At 39.9% G+C, this 18314-nt stretch overlaps 1 protein-coding gene across 30 annotated transcripts in view; it reads left to right on the top strand.

Moving 5' to 3' along the window:
• CATSPERE (catsper channel auxiliary subunit epsilon) overlaps nt 1–18314 on the top strand; it is a 182128-nt gene that overhangs the window by 102415 nt on the left and 61399 nt on the right. For 21 of the 30 annotated variants that reach the window (XR_010156519.1, XR_010156516.1, XM_054674860.2 and 18 more), the window contains 3 exons: nt 8967–9025; nt 10992–11067; nt 15680–15732. Coding sequence is in view for 19 of the 30 variants with exons in the window: in XM_054674860.2 (XP_054530835.1) it covers nt 8967–9025; nt 10992–11067; nt 15680–15732 (188 nt within the window). In the remaining 11 variants the exon portion in view is untranslated. Of the gene's footprint in view, nt 1–8966; nt 9026–10572; nt 11068–15679; nt 15733–18314 lie in introns of all 30 variants that reach the window. The other 9 variants (XR_010156542.1, XR_010156541.1, XR_010156540.1 and 6 more) reach the window with 2 other exon arrangements.

Here is an 18314-nt window from a genome sequence, read left to right as displayed (position 1 = left end):
AGCCATTCATTCCCAAGCCATTATTTTTGCTTTCCATATCCAAGCCCTCTTTGCCACCTAATAACACATTCCTTCAAAACTCATTGTCAATTGTATTGTTCACTTCTTCTTCTTTTTTTTTTTTAATGCATGGCTTTCCTGTAGACTCCTGTTGTCTATTGTAGTATAACAAACCACTCAAAACCTAATTGCTTAGAACAACAACCAATTCTGGGCCGGGCGTGGTGGCTCACACCTGTAATCCCAGCACTTTGGGAGGCCAAGGCAGGCAGATCACGAGGTCAGGAGATCGAGACCATCCTGGCTAACACAGTGAAACCCCGTCTCCACTAAAAATACAAAAAATTAGCCAAGCGTCATGGCGGGTGCCTGTAGTCCCAGCTACTCGGGAGGCTGAGGCAGGAGAATGGTGTGAACCCAGGAGGTGGAGGTTGCAGTGAGCCGAGATCACACCACTGCACTCCAGCCTGGGTGACAGAGTGAGACTCCCTCTCAAAAAACAAAACAAAACAAAACAAAACAAAAAAACCAATTCTATCCGTCAATAGTTTGGGCTGTGAGTAGCTGGGCAGTTCTGCTGGTTTCATCTGGGTTCGTGGATGTGATGTGGGCATCTGCTAATTCGTCTGCAACTACATGACCTAAGATGGCCTCATTAATCTAAGGGGCCTCAGCTGGAACACTTGTCTCTTCTGGATAACCCAGGTCTAGTGTTATCCTCCAGACTAGACCTGGCTTCTTCTGTGGCAGTCTCAGGGCAGTGTTCCAAGACGGTGAGAGCAGAAGCCTAGGTTTGGCCACATATCCCTAACTCATAGGATGGTGACATAAACTCTACCTCTTATGGAGAAATAGCAAGTTACACTGCATACGGGACATGCATATGGGAATGGGAAAAATTCTTGCAGCCATCTTTGCAAACAATGTCATAATAGGTGTTATAAGTAAAATGTTTACTTAGAAACAGAATGCTTGTTCTTTGGTACTACAAGAAAAAAACAGCATTTAGACAAAAAATTTTCTTAGCAAGGCAGTTTTACTTTCTGCAGAAAGGGTGCTCCTCACAGATGGAACAATGGCAAGAGTGCACCTGAATAAAGGAGGGAAGCAATTTTTATCCTTTACAGGGCTTGTCCTTGCTACTGTGTCTTGTCTCCATTGACTGAAGCTAGACCTCACAATCTAAGCTGAACCTGACGGGCTAATAATTTAAAACTTTCCTAAATAGGTAAAGGCAATAGGGAACAAAGGAAAAAAGGAGGTTGCTTACGAAAAGACTTAGAAAAATAGTAACATTCCTAAATAATAAAGGGGCATAGACTGCGAACTGGAACCTGCCTGTGAGCATGTCCAGCACAGATATCTCGGTTAAAGTACAAGGACACAGGATGTACTACATGCCTGTGAGCATGTCTAACAGCTACATAGGATAGGGCTTAGCAAAGAGTTATTAGCACAAAGTAAGGAGGCTTGAAGGCTTGAAGGAAGTTAGTCTTTAAAAGAAACTATTATTTCTAACACTTATGATTTATTCTTTAACAAGAAGGGAAACTTTGAAGAGGAAACTTTTTATTTTTACAATTCCTTCCTCTTGATTTTATATTTTTTTCTCTTCAAACTTTTTTAACATGTTTGGCTTAGCTGTTTTGCTTGAGTTTTTAAAAGAAAAAGTTTTTCTGGTTGATGAAATGCTAGAGTAAAATGGATAGCCAATTGAACTAGAGCACAAATACTGCTCTAATTATTTGGCAGAGTGTTCAGTAAATGTCCTCTATAATACTATTATACATTTGCTTAGGGATGAATAAGGGCGGACTGATGCTCTTGGAAGCATCTTCCAAGCTCTTGGAAGTGTCTGACTTCACTGCATCCTGTTAAGTTTCTAAGAAACTTAACAAACTTTAATAGTTTTATATTCAGGAGGCCTAATTACTTTTAAATTATACAATATTTCTTGCATAAATTCCCTTTTATAACTTTTTTTATGACTTTCACAGACAATCTTTGACATGCCTTAACTTTCTGACTTCTTTTTACACTTTTTCTTCCTAGTCTTACCTTCTGTGTCTTTCTCTGATCTCTGTCTCTTTCAGTCTCTCGCTCACTTATTCTCTCCCTCTATCTCTCTCTCTCATTTGCGCTGTCTCCCTCCTGAGTTCTCCCACTCTTGCAGCTGGCAGGGCCAGGCAATGGCATGGGCCCTGCCCCAGAGCATGTGCCGCCATCTGTCTCTCCTGTTTCTTTCTGATTTTCCTTTTTACTTTCTCCCTTCCTCTCTTACACTTAGTTTCTTGGGCTGGGTGGGATCCCTGTGGCCACAGCCCAGGCCCCGGGCTGTTGCTGGCCCAGAGGCTTGGCAGGTGCCTGCCGCAAGTTGTACGATCATGCTCTTTCACCTCCTCTGCTCTCCTCCTGGCACCAGTCCTTGACCTCTTCTTCCATGCAGAGCCAGGCTAGGGAGAGGGACCTGCCTCTTGGCTGCTGGGCTGCGCGGCATGGTATCCTGGCCCCGGCACACTCACACTTTCCTGCTCAGCTCTAACTTGCAGGCGTCCATGGCCAGCTGTCCTCCGAGGGTGGCAGGACGTACCTGAGCAGCACAGAAGGCTTGGGGCTCGACAGCTGGTGGCCTGGATGGCTCTAGCTGCATGGCTGGGTGCGAGGAGAGCGTCCTAGCCACTGCCGCTCTGCCAGGTGCTAGCAATCTACAACAATGTGGAGCTGTGCTTGCTGCTGTTGCTCTCTTTCTCTCTAACTTCCTCTCCTAGTTTCTCTTTCCTCTCTGCTGGTCTTTCCCTTGCCTCTGCCAGCCACCTATGCTGCTGTTCTCCCCTCTCCTTCCCTTTCCCCTAGGGAGCGGCTGGTGGGAGTGGAGCTTAGCCTCTTTCTTCCGCCGCAAAGAGAGGAAAGGGAAGTTTTGAATATTTTTCCTATTGCTGGAGGATTGTGTGAGGTTCAGTCTCTCCCTAATGGGGTTTTTCACCTCTTTTTAACCTCTAAGACACCCTAAGAAATACTTCAACGCCTCCCATGGCTTTTCTTTCCTTAGTCCTGACTAAGGAATGCTCTACTGCCTCTGCGGTGTCTGTTTCCTTGGTATATCCTGTCCAAGGAATGTTTTACCACCCCGCGGCTTTCTTTCCTTAGTCTTGACCACCAAGGCAATACTTTACCGGCTCCTGCAGTGTTTCCTTCCTTGGCTCGTGCACGAGGTTACCTGGTCCACGTGGTATGTGAGGATCCTTTACTCCAGGTTACCAGCCAGTTTCTTTCCATATTGCTGAGAGTCCAGATTTATTCATCACACTGAGTGGGTCTCAATTCCTTACCCCTGAGGCCACCGCAGTGAGGCAGTGGGGCACCTCCTCATTAGAGAGGACTAGAGACTGCCCCCAGAGGAAAGTGTATCCCTGTATGGGTCACCATTTTGTTGTAAGTAAAATGTTTATCCAGAAACAGAATGCTTGTTTCTCGGTACTGCAAGGAAAAATTAGCATTCAGATAAAAAGTTTTCTCAGCAAGGCAATTTTACTTTCTGCAGAAAGGGTGCTCTCGCCATTGTTCCATCTGTGAGGAGCATCCTTTCTGCAGAAAGTACAATTGCCTTGCTGAGAAAACTTTTTATCTGAATGCTAATTTTTCCTTGCAGTACTGAGAAACAAGCATTCTGTTTCTGAATAAACATTTTACTTATAACAATAGGTATAAATATACTGTGTATCTTATTTTGTATAGTGCATTTCAAATTAATATCATAATGTGAGCATTTTACATGTTACTTCAATTTCTTCTTAAAAACTGTGTAACTCAAATGGCAGTTTCTGTTCCCCACCTTCCATTTCTAGGCTCAGCTTCCTTAAGCACATAGAATAGTGAGCCTGCTATCTGATACAATGGAATGGAAGTGGTCAGTTAATTCCAAAGTCAGTGAAAGCAGAGAATCATAAAAGGTGAAACCAATATATGTGAAACATTTTACTTTAACTTAAATATATATGAAACATTTTACTTTAACTTAAATAAATGAACATACTTTTCATATAGGACCAAAGCCTTTTCTTTAAAATATGTCCATTTATTATAGTTCCTCATCTCCTTTCTTATGTAACCTTGCTCATAATGCATCATTTCTGAGTTCCTATTTCAGTTTCTTTAAGAGAAAGAAAAAAAATACTTGAAGGCACTGGAAAAGCAACTGAAACTCTAGAATTTTATAATTTTTTTCAGTTTTTTAGTATTACCTTGCTCATACCTACTAATTCAGCAATTTCTTCAGTGACTTGCTTTATCAAAATTTTCCAAAAAAATCAACTTAGTTCTCAGGGAAACAGTAACTCTACTTTCATTTGATACTTATTTTTATCAATCTATAATATTATATATAATTACTTATTTTAAATAATCATATAATCTGGCATCAACAGATTTGGAAACAACATGGATTTAGATTTACATGCAGTCTCATGAATAGATCTTCAAACACAGAGTTGAATAAAAATTATGAGTAACTATTTGAAATCTATCTTAGTCCATTTGGGCTACATAACAAAAATAACTCAAACCAGGTGGCTTATAACAACAGAAATTTACTTTCTCATAGTTCTGGAGGCTGGGAAGCCCAAGATCAAGATGCCAGCAGACTTGGTCTCTGGTGAGGGACCGTTCCTCACAGACAGCGTCTTTTCACTGTGTCCTCACATGGCAGAAGGGGCAAGGCCACTCTCAGAGGCCTCTTTTATAAGAGCACTAATCCCATTCAGGAGGCTGTGCCCTCATGACCTAATCACCTCCCAAAGGGCTCCACCTCCAATACTATCATGTTGGTGATCAGGTTTTAACACATAAGTTTTAGAGGAACACGTTCAGACCATAGCACTATCAGTGTAATAACATTTATGAATATTACAAATACATACACATAAATAACAAACAAAAAGGCATTATACGTATTTCAAGGATACAAAGATACCAAAGGCATATTTTCAAGGATACAAACATAGTTGTTTGATATATGATATATTGCTACCTACTATGGGGGAAGATGATACAGGGAAAAAATAAAGTATGATAAATAAAATAGGACTGGATTGATAATGTACCAAAATAAAAGGATATATTTAACTCTTGGTTTTCTTTCCAAGAATTTGATTATAGTATACAGTTGATTCTTGAACAATGTGGGGATTGGGGCACCAACCCCTGCCCAGTTGAAAATCTGGTATAACTTTTACTGGTTTATTTGTTGGTTTGTTTGTTTGTTTTGAGATGGAGTTTCACTCTTGTTGCCCAGGCTGGAGTGCAGCGGTGTGATCTTGGCTCACCGCAACCTCCACCTCCTGGGTTCAATTGATCTTCCTGCCTCAGCCTCCCTAGTAGCTGAGACTATGGGTGTGCGCCACCATGCCCAGCTAATTTTTGTATTTTCAGTAGAGACAGCGTTTCACCCTGTTGGCCAGGCTGGTCTCAAATTCCTGACCTCGTGATCCACCTGCCTCGGCCTGCCAAAGTGCTGGGATTACAGGTGTGAGTCACCACACCCGGCCGTGGTATAACTTCTGACTCCCCAAAAGCTTAACTACTAACAGCCTACTATTGACTGGAAGCCTAACCTAAACAGCCTATTAACACATATTTTATATGTATTATATGCTGTATTCTTACAATAAAGTAAGCTAGAGAAAAGAAATGCAATTAAGAAAATCATAAGGAAGAGAAAACACATTTACAATACTGTACTGTATTTATCAATACCGTAAGTTTACGTTATCTGTTTATAAGATAAATCATCTGAAATGATGGGCAACCTAGCTGTAGACCTCAGTCTACAGCTATATATATATAGCTCTCTCTCTCTCCCTCTCTCTATATATATACACACACACACACACACACACATATATATACAGGCATATATATCGTTACATATCTATACAGGTACATATATATGTATACAGGTTATATATATAGGTGCATATACATATATATATACACACACACACACAGGTACATATCAATCATTTCAACATTTTTTTCATTTCTCTTTTTTTGTTTTGCTCTGTTTTTCAATTTTCCCTCTCGTTCAACATTTTCTTGTAATGTCATGACTTTTCTTTGCTTGGAAGCACCTTCCACAGCATCACTAGTGGCACTCTCTATGGGCCCATGGTGTTATTCAAGGTTTACAGTATTGCACTAAACATGATAAAAAAATATGCAAGAACCACAAGAGATCAGTTTTTGCTGTGATATGCAATTTACTGGAAGGACGAACTGCCCACAGGATGACTAGTGTCACACAGAATTTTAAGCAGATACTCACAACACTTGAGCTCACAGCAATAGCAATCGGAGGTGGCTGTGAAATGATCACATAGTACAGTGTGTACTGTAGTTAATTTCATGCAGTTGTGGTTTATTACTGCACCTTTACATTTGTTTATTTTTCTCTCAACTGCAAATGGCGCTATGTGTGGTCTGTAAATGTTTGTTTAAGTTTTGATAAATTTTAACTTTACAGTAGATCGGTATATATTTTATGGTAGCAAATGATAAAATAGACTAGTATCCACATATATTTTATGTACTCGTGAAACACCTTTTTCTTAATTTTTTCAGTATTCTAGGCTACATGGTTCAACTGTGAGTTTTTTCAAATTGCCACAAATCTCCAAAAAACTTTCCAGTATACTAATTGAAAAAAAAATCCCATGTATAAGTGTACTTGCGTAGTTCAAACCTGTGTTGTTCAAGGGTCTACTGTATATTTGTGTATTTGCAACTCAGACCTTCAAACTACTAGTTATTCATAAAAAATATACAAATGACCAATGGCAATGAAACATTGCATTTTGCAAAAATACAAAATTTGCATTTCTAATTAAATACTGGCTCTATCATTTACTACCAAATGACACTGAACAAGTTTTTAAATCTGTAATTCTCTCATCAGTAAATTGGGGCTAATAATAGTAATGAAAGTAACTACCTCATAAGGTTCTTTTATTCTAATTTTTTTTCTTCTTTCAACTTGACACATAAGGTTCTTATGAGGATTAAATGAGTTAGTATACATTAAGGGCTTAGAAAAGCACCTGGCACATAGTAAGTACTATGTGTATGCATTACTACAAACACTACCACTACTCCTACTGCTACCATCACTACAACTACCATATTTTATCAATTCAAAGGCACATTCTTTTTTTGAGACAGGGTCTCACTCTGTCATCCAGGCTGGAGTGCAGCGGCACAATGTTGGTTCACTGCAACCTCTGCTCCCCGGGTTCAAGCAATTCTTGTATCTCAGCCTCCCGAGTAATTGGGATTACAGGTGCATACCACCATGCCTGGCTAATTTTTGTTTTTTTTTGTTTTTGTTTTTGTTTTTGTTTTTGTTTTTTTTTTTTAGTAGAGACAGGGTTTCACCATGTTGGCCAAGCTGGTCTTGAACTCCTAACCTCAAGTGATCTCTTCGATAGGGCACTTTTTTCTTAACATTTAACATCTCTGAAATCAGGATGAGTCTTACATCCTATAGCAATTGAGGCTCAATGAAGTACAATAGTATATTATGAAAGCACCTTGCTTATATAATGCAGGCTGGGTCACTGTAACTTCACAGACTAATTATTGGCTAGTATGATGCTAAGCATCATAGCTAATCATTTGTTTTTTTAAAATGAATATAACACCCACATAGAAAAGTAAATAAAACATTTATGCATAATTTAGCAAATTATTGTAAACCAAACACCCATGTAATCACCATTCACGTCAAAAAAATATAACATCAGAAGTACCCAAAGCCCTCCTGTGTTTTCCCTGATCAGAATTGTCTCCTTTTCCAGGTTAAACATTAGTCTGACTTTTGTGGTAATAATTTCCTTACTTTTCGGCCAGGCGTAGTGGCTCACACCTGAATCCCAGCACTCTGGGAGGCCGAGGCGGGTGGATCGCCTGAGGTCGGGAGTTCAAGACCAGCCTGACCAACATGGTGAAACCCCGTCTCTACTAAAAATACAAAAATTGGCTGGATATGGTGGCAGGTACCTGTAATCCCAGCTACTCGGGAGGCTGAGACAGGAGAATCGCTTGAACCTGGGAGGAGGAGGTTGGAGTGAGCCAAGATTGCGCCATTGCACTTCAGCCTGGGCGACAAGAGTGAAACTCCATCTCAAATAATAATAATAATAATAATAATTTCCTCACTTTTCTTAATAGTTTCACAACCTACATATGCATCACTAAGTAATATAGCTAAGCTTTGTCTATTTTTGAACTTCATATGAAGGGAATCATTGCATGTATATTATATACACACATCCATCCATAAATATCTACATATATTGTATTTTTGTCTTGCTTTTGTCTTTGAATATGACGCTTATGAAAGTCCATGTTGTTTTCTGTAGCTGTCATTCATTCATATTCACTGATCTATTGTGTCACTCTGTATGAATGTACTACAAGATATCCTTAGGCATTTTACTGTTGATGAACATTGGTCTGTTTCTATTTGGAGGCTATTCTGAATAATGTTACAATGAATATTTTAGTATATACCTCCTGAAAAGCACATATAAACATTTCTCTCAGGTAGAATTACTTTTTTGTGAGATTCTTGGTGAGGCTATGAATTCAATTTATATTATAATTTTGCAACATTTTATTATGGAAAATGTCAAACATACAGAAAAGTTGAAAGAATTTTACATTTAACAGCTCTATATCTATACCCACTATGTACATTAATATTTTATTATATTTGCATACTTGCTTTATTACATATCTATGCACCTGTCTATCCACCAGTCAATCTTGTTGATTACTTACAAGTGATGAACATCATTACATACCCTAATGAAGGCATTTTACATGCCTAGATGTGGAAAGCCATATGCTACTAAAGTGGGATCACCACCCCCAATTTCCCTGCTTTACATAAATTTTAAATTTTCTTTTTTCAGACACTAACATTTTATCAGAATGTAGATTATGAGAGAATATCTGATTACTTTGAGACACAGTAAGTATAACTTTTAAAAGAACTTTCTCAGTATCAAATATGCTACTCAGGTTATTGATTTGTGGGTGTTCTTTTATTTAAATGGCCTCATATTCTTTTAAATATTCAAATTTCAGATTCCCTTCAATGTCTGGATAGATGTAAAATTAATATTTAACTGTATAAAATGTAAAATACTCCTTGTAGTTTAATAAGAAACATGACCTATCTGAATTTCTCATTCATCCAAATGAAGATGCAAAAAAAGGGCTATTTCTTAGTTGAATAATTTTCAAGCATGTTTTATCACTAGTTCCCATCTCAAAGTTTCTACATACCATCACTGGCATAAATAAGAACTCTGATATCACAGAAACTCTTTATGCATAGAGCCAGATAAAATGCTGTCTTTGACTACTGCAGTAAGGTAGCAGCTAGGCTACCTGGAGGAAGACAACCAACATGGAATTCTGTGTGAAGGCATTCCTGTGGCTATCATTACAGCCTGGAAGTATTTTCTTGGAAAAATAGCATATTTTCCCTAGGAAAAATCAATTTTTCTTTTTTCTTTTCCTTTTCCTTTTTTTTTTTTTTTTTAAGATGGAGTCTCACTCTGTCACCCAGGCTAGAGTGTACTGGCATGATCTCGGCTCACTGCAACCTCCACCTCGCAGGTTCAAGTGATTCTCCTGCCTCAACCTCCCGAGTAGCTGGGATTACAGGCATGCGCCACCACACCCGGCTAATTTTGTATTTTTAGTAGAGACATAGTTTCTCCATGTTGGTCAGGCTGGTCTCGAACTCCCAACCTCAGGTGATCCGCCCACCTTGGCTCCCCAGAGTGCTGGGATTACAGGCATGAGCCACTGCACCCGCAGGAAGAATCCATTTTTCTTTAGTCTGGTGCCACTCCAAGTGAGTTTGACTACCTGCTCTATGCCAAGCACTTTCTAGGTATTTAAAATACAGGGTAAATGAGAAAGATGGAGTTCTAGTGTCATGGAACCCATTCTCCAGTGAGAAAACAACCAATCATCAAATAAGTAATTTCAAATACTGGTAAGTGCTATGAAGAAAACAGAATTTTATATATATATATATATCAGTGACAGAGACTGATCAGGAAGAGTAGGGAGAAATGCTGCTTTAGACTCCATAGCCAGGAGAGGCTGAATTCCTTTCTTTCCCTTTCACCTACCAACTTATCTCTTTATGCTCCTAATGGTCCAGGTTCCTTTGGATATTTATGGTTTTGTGGATATTTACTAAGATTTACATTGCTATAGAATACACGTAAAATTGCCAAGGACACTTTTTATGTTTGTTTGTCCTCATTTTTTTTTGACAAGAAAAACCTTAGCAGGTGTAGGTATAAATCAAACTTTCACGTTTTCTTCTATTATTTTTTAGCCCTCACGTTTTGCCTGAACACAAAATGATGCTTGTGCACTTCATAGTGGAGAAAGGCATTCTATCTGACCTAGCTTTCAATCCCAGTCAGATCATATTAGACCGTTTAATGTGGCTCAGAAAACTAATTTTACAACTCACTCTTTATTGCTCCAAAGGTGCTATCAATACGAGGGGAAAACGGGTAGGAGCCAGAGGAGGAACCCACACAGTGGCTGCCACCTTCAGGTCGAGATGTCAGCAGCAGAGCCCCATTGCCCAGGGACTGTGTGAATGAAATAGGGTGGTTGAAATGCTGGTAGGATGCTCATTTCTGTTTCCCATCGCATTAACCCTATGGTGGCCAAAACATGGGATACGATGAGGTGGGAGCAACTTTACAATAGGACCAGCATGCAGAGCTGTCTTAGCAGAAGCAGAGAGCTGTTACCAGCAGCACCATCCTCCAGGCCTCTAGAAATTCACGTGGGAGGTCAATGACACCATGCACATGGGACTTTGCACTTGCTCTACAGAAAGACAGTGTCATGCCTGCCTCTCACATGATACAATAACCTGTACGAATTGTTTCTCCTAGACACAACCACACGGGTCTTGTGCTGGTTCAGTTTCGACCTAGTGAATATTCAAAAGCATGCCCAATAGCCCAAAAGGTAAGCGACATGGGCTGAAGACCCAAATATTTCACTTCAAGAATGTATAGGTGGTCAACCAAATAATGCATACAATACCTCCATACAATACCTCCATACAATACCTCCATACAATACCTCCATACAATACCTCCATACAATACCTCCGTACAATACCTCCGTACAGTACCTCCATACAATACCTCCATACAGTACCACCCTCCTATTACTTAGCAAGTTCCATATTTATTCTGCACTTATTTCTTCAAAACAATCGTTTATTCATAATTTAATTTAAAAAACAAAGAAAAAATCATTTATTCATTTAAAAAAGTTTATTGTATGCCTACTCTGTTTCTGTGTGTCAGTCTATGTGCTCGGTAATGGGAGTTGCAAAAATAAAAAGACAGGGTACCTTCCCTAGAGGTAAACATAAACTAGCTTAATTTTGCAACATTTTATTATGGAAAATGGTATACACAGTTCTCAAACAGCCCAGAGGAAAGTAAACTAAGGAAGTTTACTGAGACTGGGAGGGGAAAGGTGAAAAGAAAGGGATACACAAAATGACCAGTGATGAATGGGTAGAAGTTCAGCAGGCAGGTGCAAAAACATTCCAGGAAAAGGCATGGAGGGATGAAATAGTATCAGGGTGTTCAGGTAACTGAACAGTATTATTACTATATTACACATTATATTATTGTGAAATTCAACATAAATTCTTAACCCCGCCTCCTTTGAGTCTATATTTCACACATCTCCTCTCTCTATTACTTCTCAGCCTAACATTCAGTAAACATATATGGAGCACCTACTATATACCAGGCATTGTGTTATATATGGGGAATACAAAGTGAAATAGGACCTGGCCCCTCCCATTCAGAACCCGAGCATGAGGAACCTGCGTTCCTACCAGGGCAAGGTTCCATACATTTAGAGGGAGCCTTGAACTGAGGCAGACGTGATCCATCCTTGAGCACTGCGGACACACGCTGCTTCCCCAGGAAATCGCCTGCAGGTGCACACCAACAACTCCCCTGTCTGCCTACCACATGCCAGCTTAATCCATGTAGGAAGTAAGAAACCACAACCTAGGAAGGTCCTGGCCTAGCCTAGGTCTGCAGTTTCTGTCTTTAACTGCTTTTACCCACTTCCTTTATGGATGCCTTCCCGAAGCACCGTGGTTTCCTCCAGCCCTCTCTAATCTATAGTTTTTTAGGGATCCCTATTCATTCTATCCTGCCCAGCCAAGGCATTACAAAATCAGGTTCATCTAACCTGAGTTCAGATCCACACTCTACCATCCACTGGCTTGGGTAGGCTACTTACTCTGAGCCTCAGCTGCCTCACTTGTAAAAGGGAAAATGTACCATCTATCTTATGGGGTTGTTGAGAGTATTAAATGAGATTATTCATGTAAAGTACCCAAAGCAATGCCTATTACATAGTAATTATCTAATATACTGGCTTCTTCCTTCTGTTTCCTCTTTGGTACCCTGCAGACAAGGACAGGACAAATCTAGCCATCCTCTGTGCCCACTGCAGGTAGTTTGTCCTGACCTACCCACTGAAATAGAATGAGGAAAGATGCGGTAGCCCTTTCAGGCAACAGGAAATGTGGCCATGTAGAGGCAGGTCCTCTACTCAGCCAAGGAAATCAAAACATGCACACAACTGCGAAGTATGCCTTCAACCACAAGGTCCCTTCCTTGTGCTCCCACACTCATGGCTTAGCAAGCCATCAGCCTCCCAGATAAATATTGTAGAGACATAGGACCCAGCTCTGTGTAGACACAGAACCATGGCCTACAGACTTACCCACTGGGTGAAGTTAGGCCCTTGCTAAACCTGCTGGACTGAAGGGACATGGACTGCACTATTTGAATAGGAGCCTGTTGTCTTTATCTTTTAGTGTTCAGAGCCTGCAGCAGAGCAGCAAATAGAACTGGCAGCTCCAACAAGGCTGCATCTCACTTTTTAACCATGCACCAAGAACTGGAAATGCAGAAATGTAGGCCAGCCCCCAGAGGGCCTTAGTAAATCCTTCCGAGATGAACTTTCCCTGGGAGGGGTGACTACAGCTTTGTGCAGTGCATTATCTAACAGCATTTGTGTTGAGGGCCTTTAGAATCCCTGTCTCAGGTCAGTTAATCTGTCTGGTTAGAAGAAATACGCTGTGTCCGACTCTTGGTTAAGGCAGGAGCTGTCCGGCTCTGTCTCTGCACTGAGGAGAAATGTTGTCATTTAGGCCATATGTCAGAATCTCTCTAATTAGGTGTCCAGTTCTGGGGAATATGTGTCAGCCCTGCAGCAGTGGGTACTCCAGGAAACAGGATTATTTGTGCTCCCTACACTATACCTGCAACTCCTTTTCAATATCCACCTACAGGTTAACTCATATTTTTAATCCTAGCCATGGTGGTTGATCCTGAGGCTTGGGGTGATTTTTTTCAACTAGGACAAGGAAGAGAAGAAACATTGCAAATGAGATCATCAAGTGATGGTGGGTCCTGACTATGATAGATTTGAGAACCTTTGTCAACCCTTATATAGATAATTTAGTAAAGATAAAGGGCAGGCCAATGATTCTGATCAGGAAAGCAAAGATTTAATGATGGTGGCTGGTGAGGACTGTGGGTAGCATGGTTGGGAGAACAAATCAGGCCCTGTGCATGAAGTCAAGTGGTCCAGGAAATAAAATATGCACTCCCACTGTGAAGCATGCCTTTGAAATGAAGACCAAAAGGTCTTGGTTTAGCAGCGTCAACTCTTTAAGGCCACCAAACTTGGCTGGACATCGTTCTATCCCCACCCTCCTGACCCCTAAGTCCTTCTTATACGGTAGGGAGTATTAGAGTTTTTCCAGATTTGCTTTGTGGAAATGTGCAACATCCAACAACATGCGTAAGGCAGAACGCAAGTGTGTAGACCCTATTGAGACAGCCTGCTGGAAGGGCAGGGGTCCTGGAGCCAGGTGGAAATGGAAGTAGGTATCCCAGCGGAGGGAGAACCAGGACCCTGGTTACAAGCAGCCATGACTCTCTGCCTGGAAAATTGACAGTTCTTATAAATAAAGCTAAAGCATTCATCCACTTTATTTTTAACTTTCACTATCTCTGTAAGCCTTCCTTTAATATCTGTATAGTAATTAATTGTATTTTAGTTCCATGGAACCTGTATATTATTTTTAAGCAACATGTATCTAAGCATTACAAGCAGGGTAAGATATTTTGCAACAGTTCGTTTTCCTAATAACTGAGATTTAATGAAGCTAATAGTCTCATCTTTAGATATAATGCATTCCAGCTACCAGATATAACCTATCTTCTTAGCAAAGTTCCATGAAATTCTATTTTAATTTTTGTGTGTAATATTCATTCTACCCTGTTCTTACTGCAAAAGTATTGAATCTGTTAAAAAGAGAAGGTAAAAATTGCTACTAACGGTAGAGGTACATGTGGGGATAGATGCAATATACTTATTGCATCAGATTCTAATGGGATTTTATTTGGTTGAGAGTTAGCCTTTTCCATATCAAATGCCCTTCCTGGGCATTTCCAGCCCATGAAACACGGCATCATGGAACAGCCTGGCTATATGATGCCATTGTTTGATTTTACATTTGCCTTTCTCCACTGTATCCCAAAGTTGACCTACAGAGAAGCGTGGGCTGTGTTAACAAAGCTATAGGATCCACAGGTCATTTGTTTTCAAACAAAGCACGTATGTGCATTTCTTTAAAAAAGCAATTATGAGTAATGTTTAGAATAAATATCCATAAAATGAGGACAGTGGTTCAATAGTTAATAATTAGCCTGTGGCCAGTGCTCCTTTGAATAGAGTATTGCTGCTTAAAGGAGGAATAACAATAGTAAGATGCTATTTCACGTGATGCTCAGTACCCTGAGAAATTACTGGTCTACAAAAGTGAAAACAGCAAGTCAGATTAGTAGCTGGACAGATTATAGAAACCTGCCAGCTGAGTCAGAGGTGCAAACTGGAAGTAGAGATTTGATAGTCATGGTTGTAGAGAAACAGGTAAAAGATGAGTTTGAGCCAGGTGTGGTGGCTCCCACCTGTAATCCCAGCACTTTGGGAGGCAGAGGCAGGTGGATCACATGAGGTCAGGAATTTGAGACCAGCCTGACCAACATGGTGAAACCCTGTCTCTACTAAAAATACAAAATTAGCTGGGCGTGGTGGTGCATGCCTATAATCCCAGCTACTTGGGAGGCTGAGGCAGGAAAATCGCTTGAACTTGGGTGGCGTAGGTTGCCGTGAGCTGAGATCGCACCACTGCACTCCAGCCTGAGCGACAGAACAAGACTTCATCTCAAAAAAAAAAAAAAAAAAAAAAAAAAAAAGATGAATTTGGATCAATTCCCTGAGACACAAATGTAAGAAAGGAGAGACCCAACTTTTGGGCCTCATGAGCAGTAAAGACAAAAGGAAGGAAAGAAAAAAAAAGTGATCAAGGAAAGAGGAAGAAAACAGTGCAGAGCAGTGGTATAAGAGAACCCTACATTTTACAAGTTATTATTTTAAATCTAAAATGCAATTGGTTTTAGCTGTAATATTTTAGATCATATGAATCAGAACTGCTGAACTCACTACCTAAGTTACTTCATTTTAGGTGTTCCAAATAGCTGTTGGCTGTGATGATAAAAAATTCATTGCAATTAAAGGGTAAGTATATTTCCATTTGACCTGTGTTACTCTTTAGGTTTTAAAACAAATGGTAAACTAAGTGATAACTGCTAGTGATAATAGCCTAATGACTGACACATCCACAATGAAATCCAAAACTGAATTGACGTTCATGCCTAGATTCAATTGGTTTAAACTTTTGCCAAGTTAAATACTACATTTGAATCATACTAAAAATAAAAAGAATTAGCCTCTTTCTCTATTACTAGCATTTTTTCTCTACCTTCCCTTTTAATAAGCCAGTTTCTGTCCTTCACAGTTGCCTCTCTCAACTCTTCAGTCTACGGCTCATTCCCAGAAAAATAGGAGGGAGAAACACTTACCTGTTTTCCATCCTTCTCAAACCAGTTATAATTTCATTTCCATCAGAGAACTGCTTACACCCATATCAGAGAAGCCTCAGTTTTCTGCACCATTTTCTATGGGAAATTTCTTAGAACAAGCCTAGCAGAACCACAGTGATTGCCCTAGAGAATCCCAACGTGTGAATTTTGTCGGTTCTACTATGGTTCATGATGAAGCATGTTGGACTCTGTGTCTTCCATTCACCATAGCTCTCTTTCTTCTACGTGGGAGAAAATCAAAGGCAGCATACACAAATCTGTTTAGCTGAGGCTAAATGTATAACAGAGACAGAAATTTATTGTGATTCCTTTCCTTCAGTTAGGAGTGGGGGTGAGAGTGGGGGAACATTGACTCTTATCTGAGTATTTATGAAATTACTTGCTGACATCCAAAACAAATGTCTACTCCTCTGTCATTCTAATAATCTTTTAATTATTACTGAGTTGTAATAATCAGTTGCTGGATTGATAATTAAGTATTTGCATCTCATTCAGCATTTCCTAAATTTGCATTTCCTAACATCTTTGCACCCGTAATTCCTTTCCCAGAAAATGCAAAAAGGCTAGTTGATTTATATAGCCAGTATCATCCTATTTCAGGGATGATTTACATCTTTGCTCCTTAGAGTATGGCCTATGGACCAACACTGGCATCACCTGAGAACTTGTTAGAAATGTAGATTCTCAGGCCTCATCCCACACCTGCTGAATCAAAATCTGCATTTTAACAAAATTTCCAGGAGATTACAAGGAGCACTAACATTTGAGAATAACTGGTGCAAACATGTTACCAAAATCAATTCCCAGTACCACTGCATGCAGAATTCCTTCTCAGGCCCGATTTCCTTCTAAAGTGAGATGGAAAGCAGCTTGAAGCAGTCTGTTTCTAGAAGGGTCCGAATAATAACTATCAAGCTCAGTTACTCATCAGAATCACTTGGATAACATGTTTTGAAAACATGGATTTTAGGACCTTACTCTGGGCCTCTTAGTCAATGACCCACTTCCCTGGAACCCTAAAAACTCTTAATATCTTGGGCTCAAGTTACAGTGGGCCTATGGATTTTACAGTCACCAAGGGAGACCTGGAATAGCATGGGGTCCAAGATACTTTTGGAGAGCCAGGGACTTGTCAATGAAGGAGAGTTGTCAACTCTTGGCAATTTGTGTTCAGGGTGAGGGATGGTCTAGACTTCCAATATCTATCTAAAAATGGTGGTGACAAGGGTTCTTTCTAAGTTCCACTGGAAGCAGCCAGCTAAAATGGTCGATGAATAATTTACCTAACTAAAAACTCCTATAATTACAACAATCATTATAGCCTTCTGTCTTATGAACCCTAACTAGAAATTACGTTAATCCTTAAAATAACTCCTTACCTGCACAATAGTAGCAACTAGAAATCTTGCATTTAAAAGGAGTTTACGTCTAATAAAACAGTCCAAAGAAATTTGTTTTCATTTTGATAGATTTTCTATGAGTTTTTTTGTGTGTGCATGTGTGTTTTACCATGGCAGCTTTTTAAAAAGTGTGATGAAATTCACATAATATAAATTTACCATTCTAAAGTATACAACTCAATGGAATTAAGTACCTTCACGATGTTGTACAGCTAGCACCACTATCTAGTTCCACAATATTTTTGTCACCCCAAAAGGAAACTCTTTACCCAGTTAGCAGTCATTTCCCATTCTCCCTTTCCCCCAGCCCCTGGCAACCATAATCTGCTGTCTCAAAACCATAATCTCTATGGATTTGCCTGCTCTGAATATTTCACATAAATGGAATCCTACAACATATGACCTTTTGTGTCCAGCTGCATTCACTTAGTCTGCTTTTGAGGTTCAACAGGCATGTATTAGTCCTTCCTTCCCTTTTACGGCTGAGTAATATTCCATTGAATGGATGTACCACATTTTGTTTATCCATCCAGCAGTTCATGGATATTTGGGATGTTTCTACCTTCTGGCTTTTGTGAATAGTGCAGCTATGAATATTTGTGTACAAGTGTTTGTTTGAACACCTGTTTTGAATTATTGTGGGTATCTACCTAGGAGTGGAATTGCTAGGTTGTATGGTAATCCTATGTTTAACTTGTTAAGGAACCTCCGAGCTGTTTTCCATAGCAGCTGCACTGTTTTACATTATCACCAGCAATATATATGGGTCCCAATTTCTCTGCTTCCTTGCCAACTCTTGTTTCTTTCTGTGTTGGGG

The sequence above is a fragment of the Pan troglodytes genome, chromosome 1, assembly GCF_028858775.2.
Source record: "Pan troglodytes isolate AG18354 chromosome 1, NHGRI_mPanTro3-v2.0_pri, whole genome shotgun sequence".
Classification (NCBI taxonomy): domain Eukaryota; kingdom Metazoa; phylum Chordata; class Mammalia; order Primates; family Hominidae; genus Pan; species Pan troglodytes.
The sequence above is the reverse complement of the archived record's forward strand: the minus strand, read 5'-3'. Positions and strand labels throughout refer to the sequence as shown.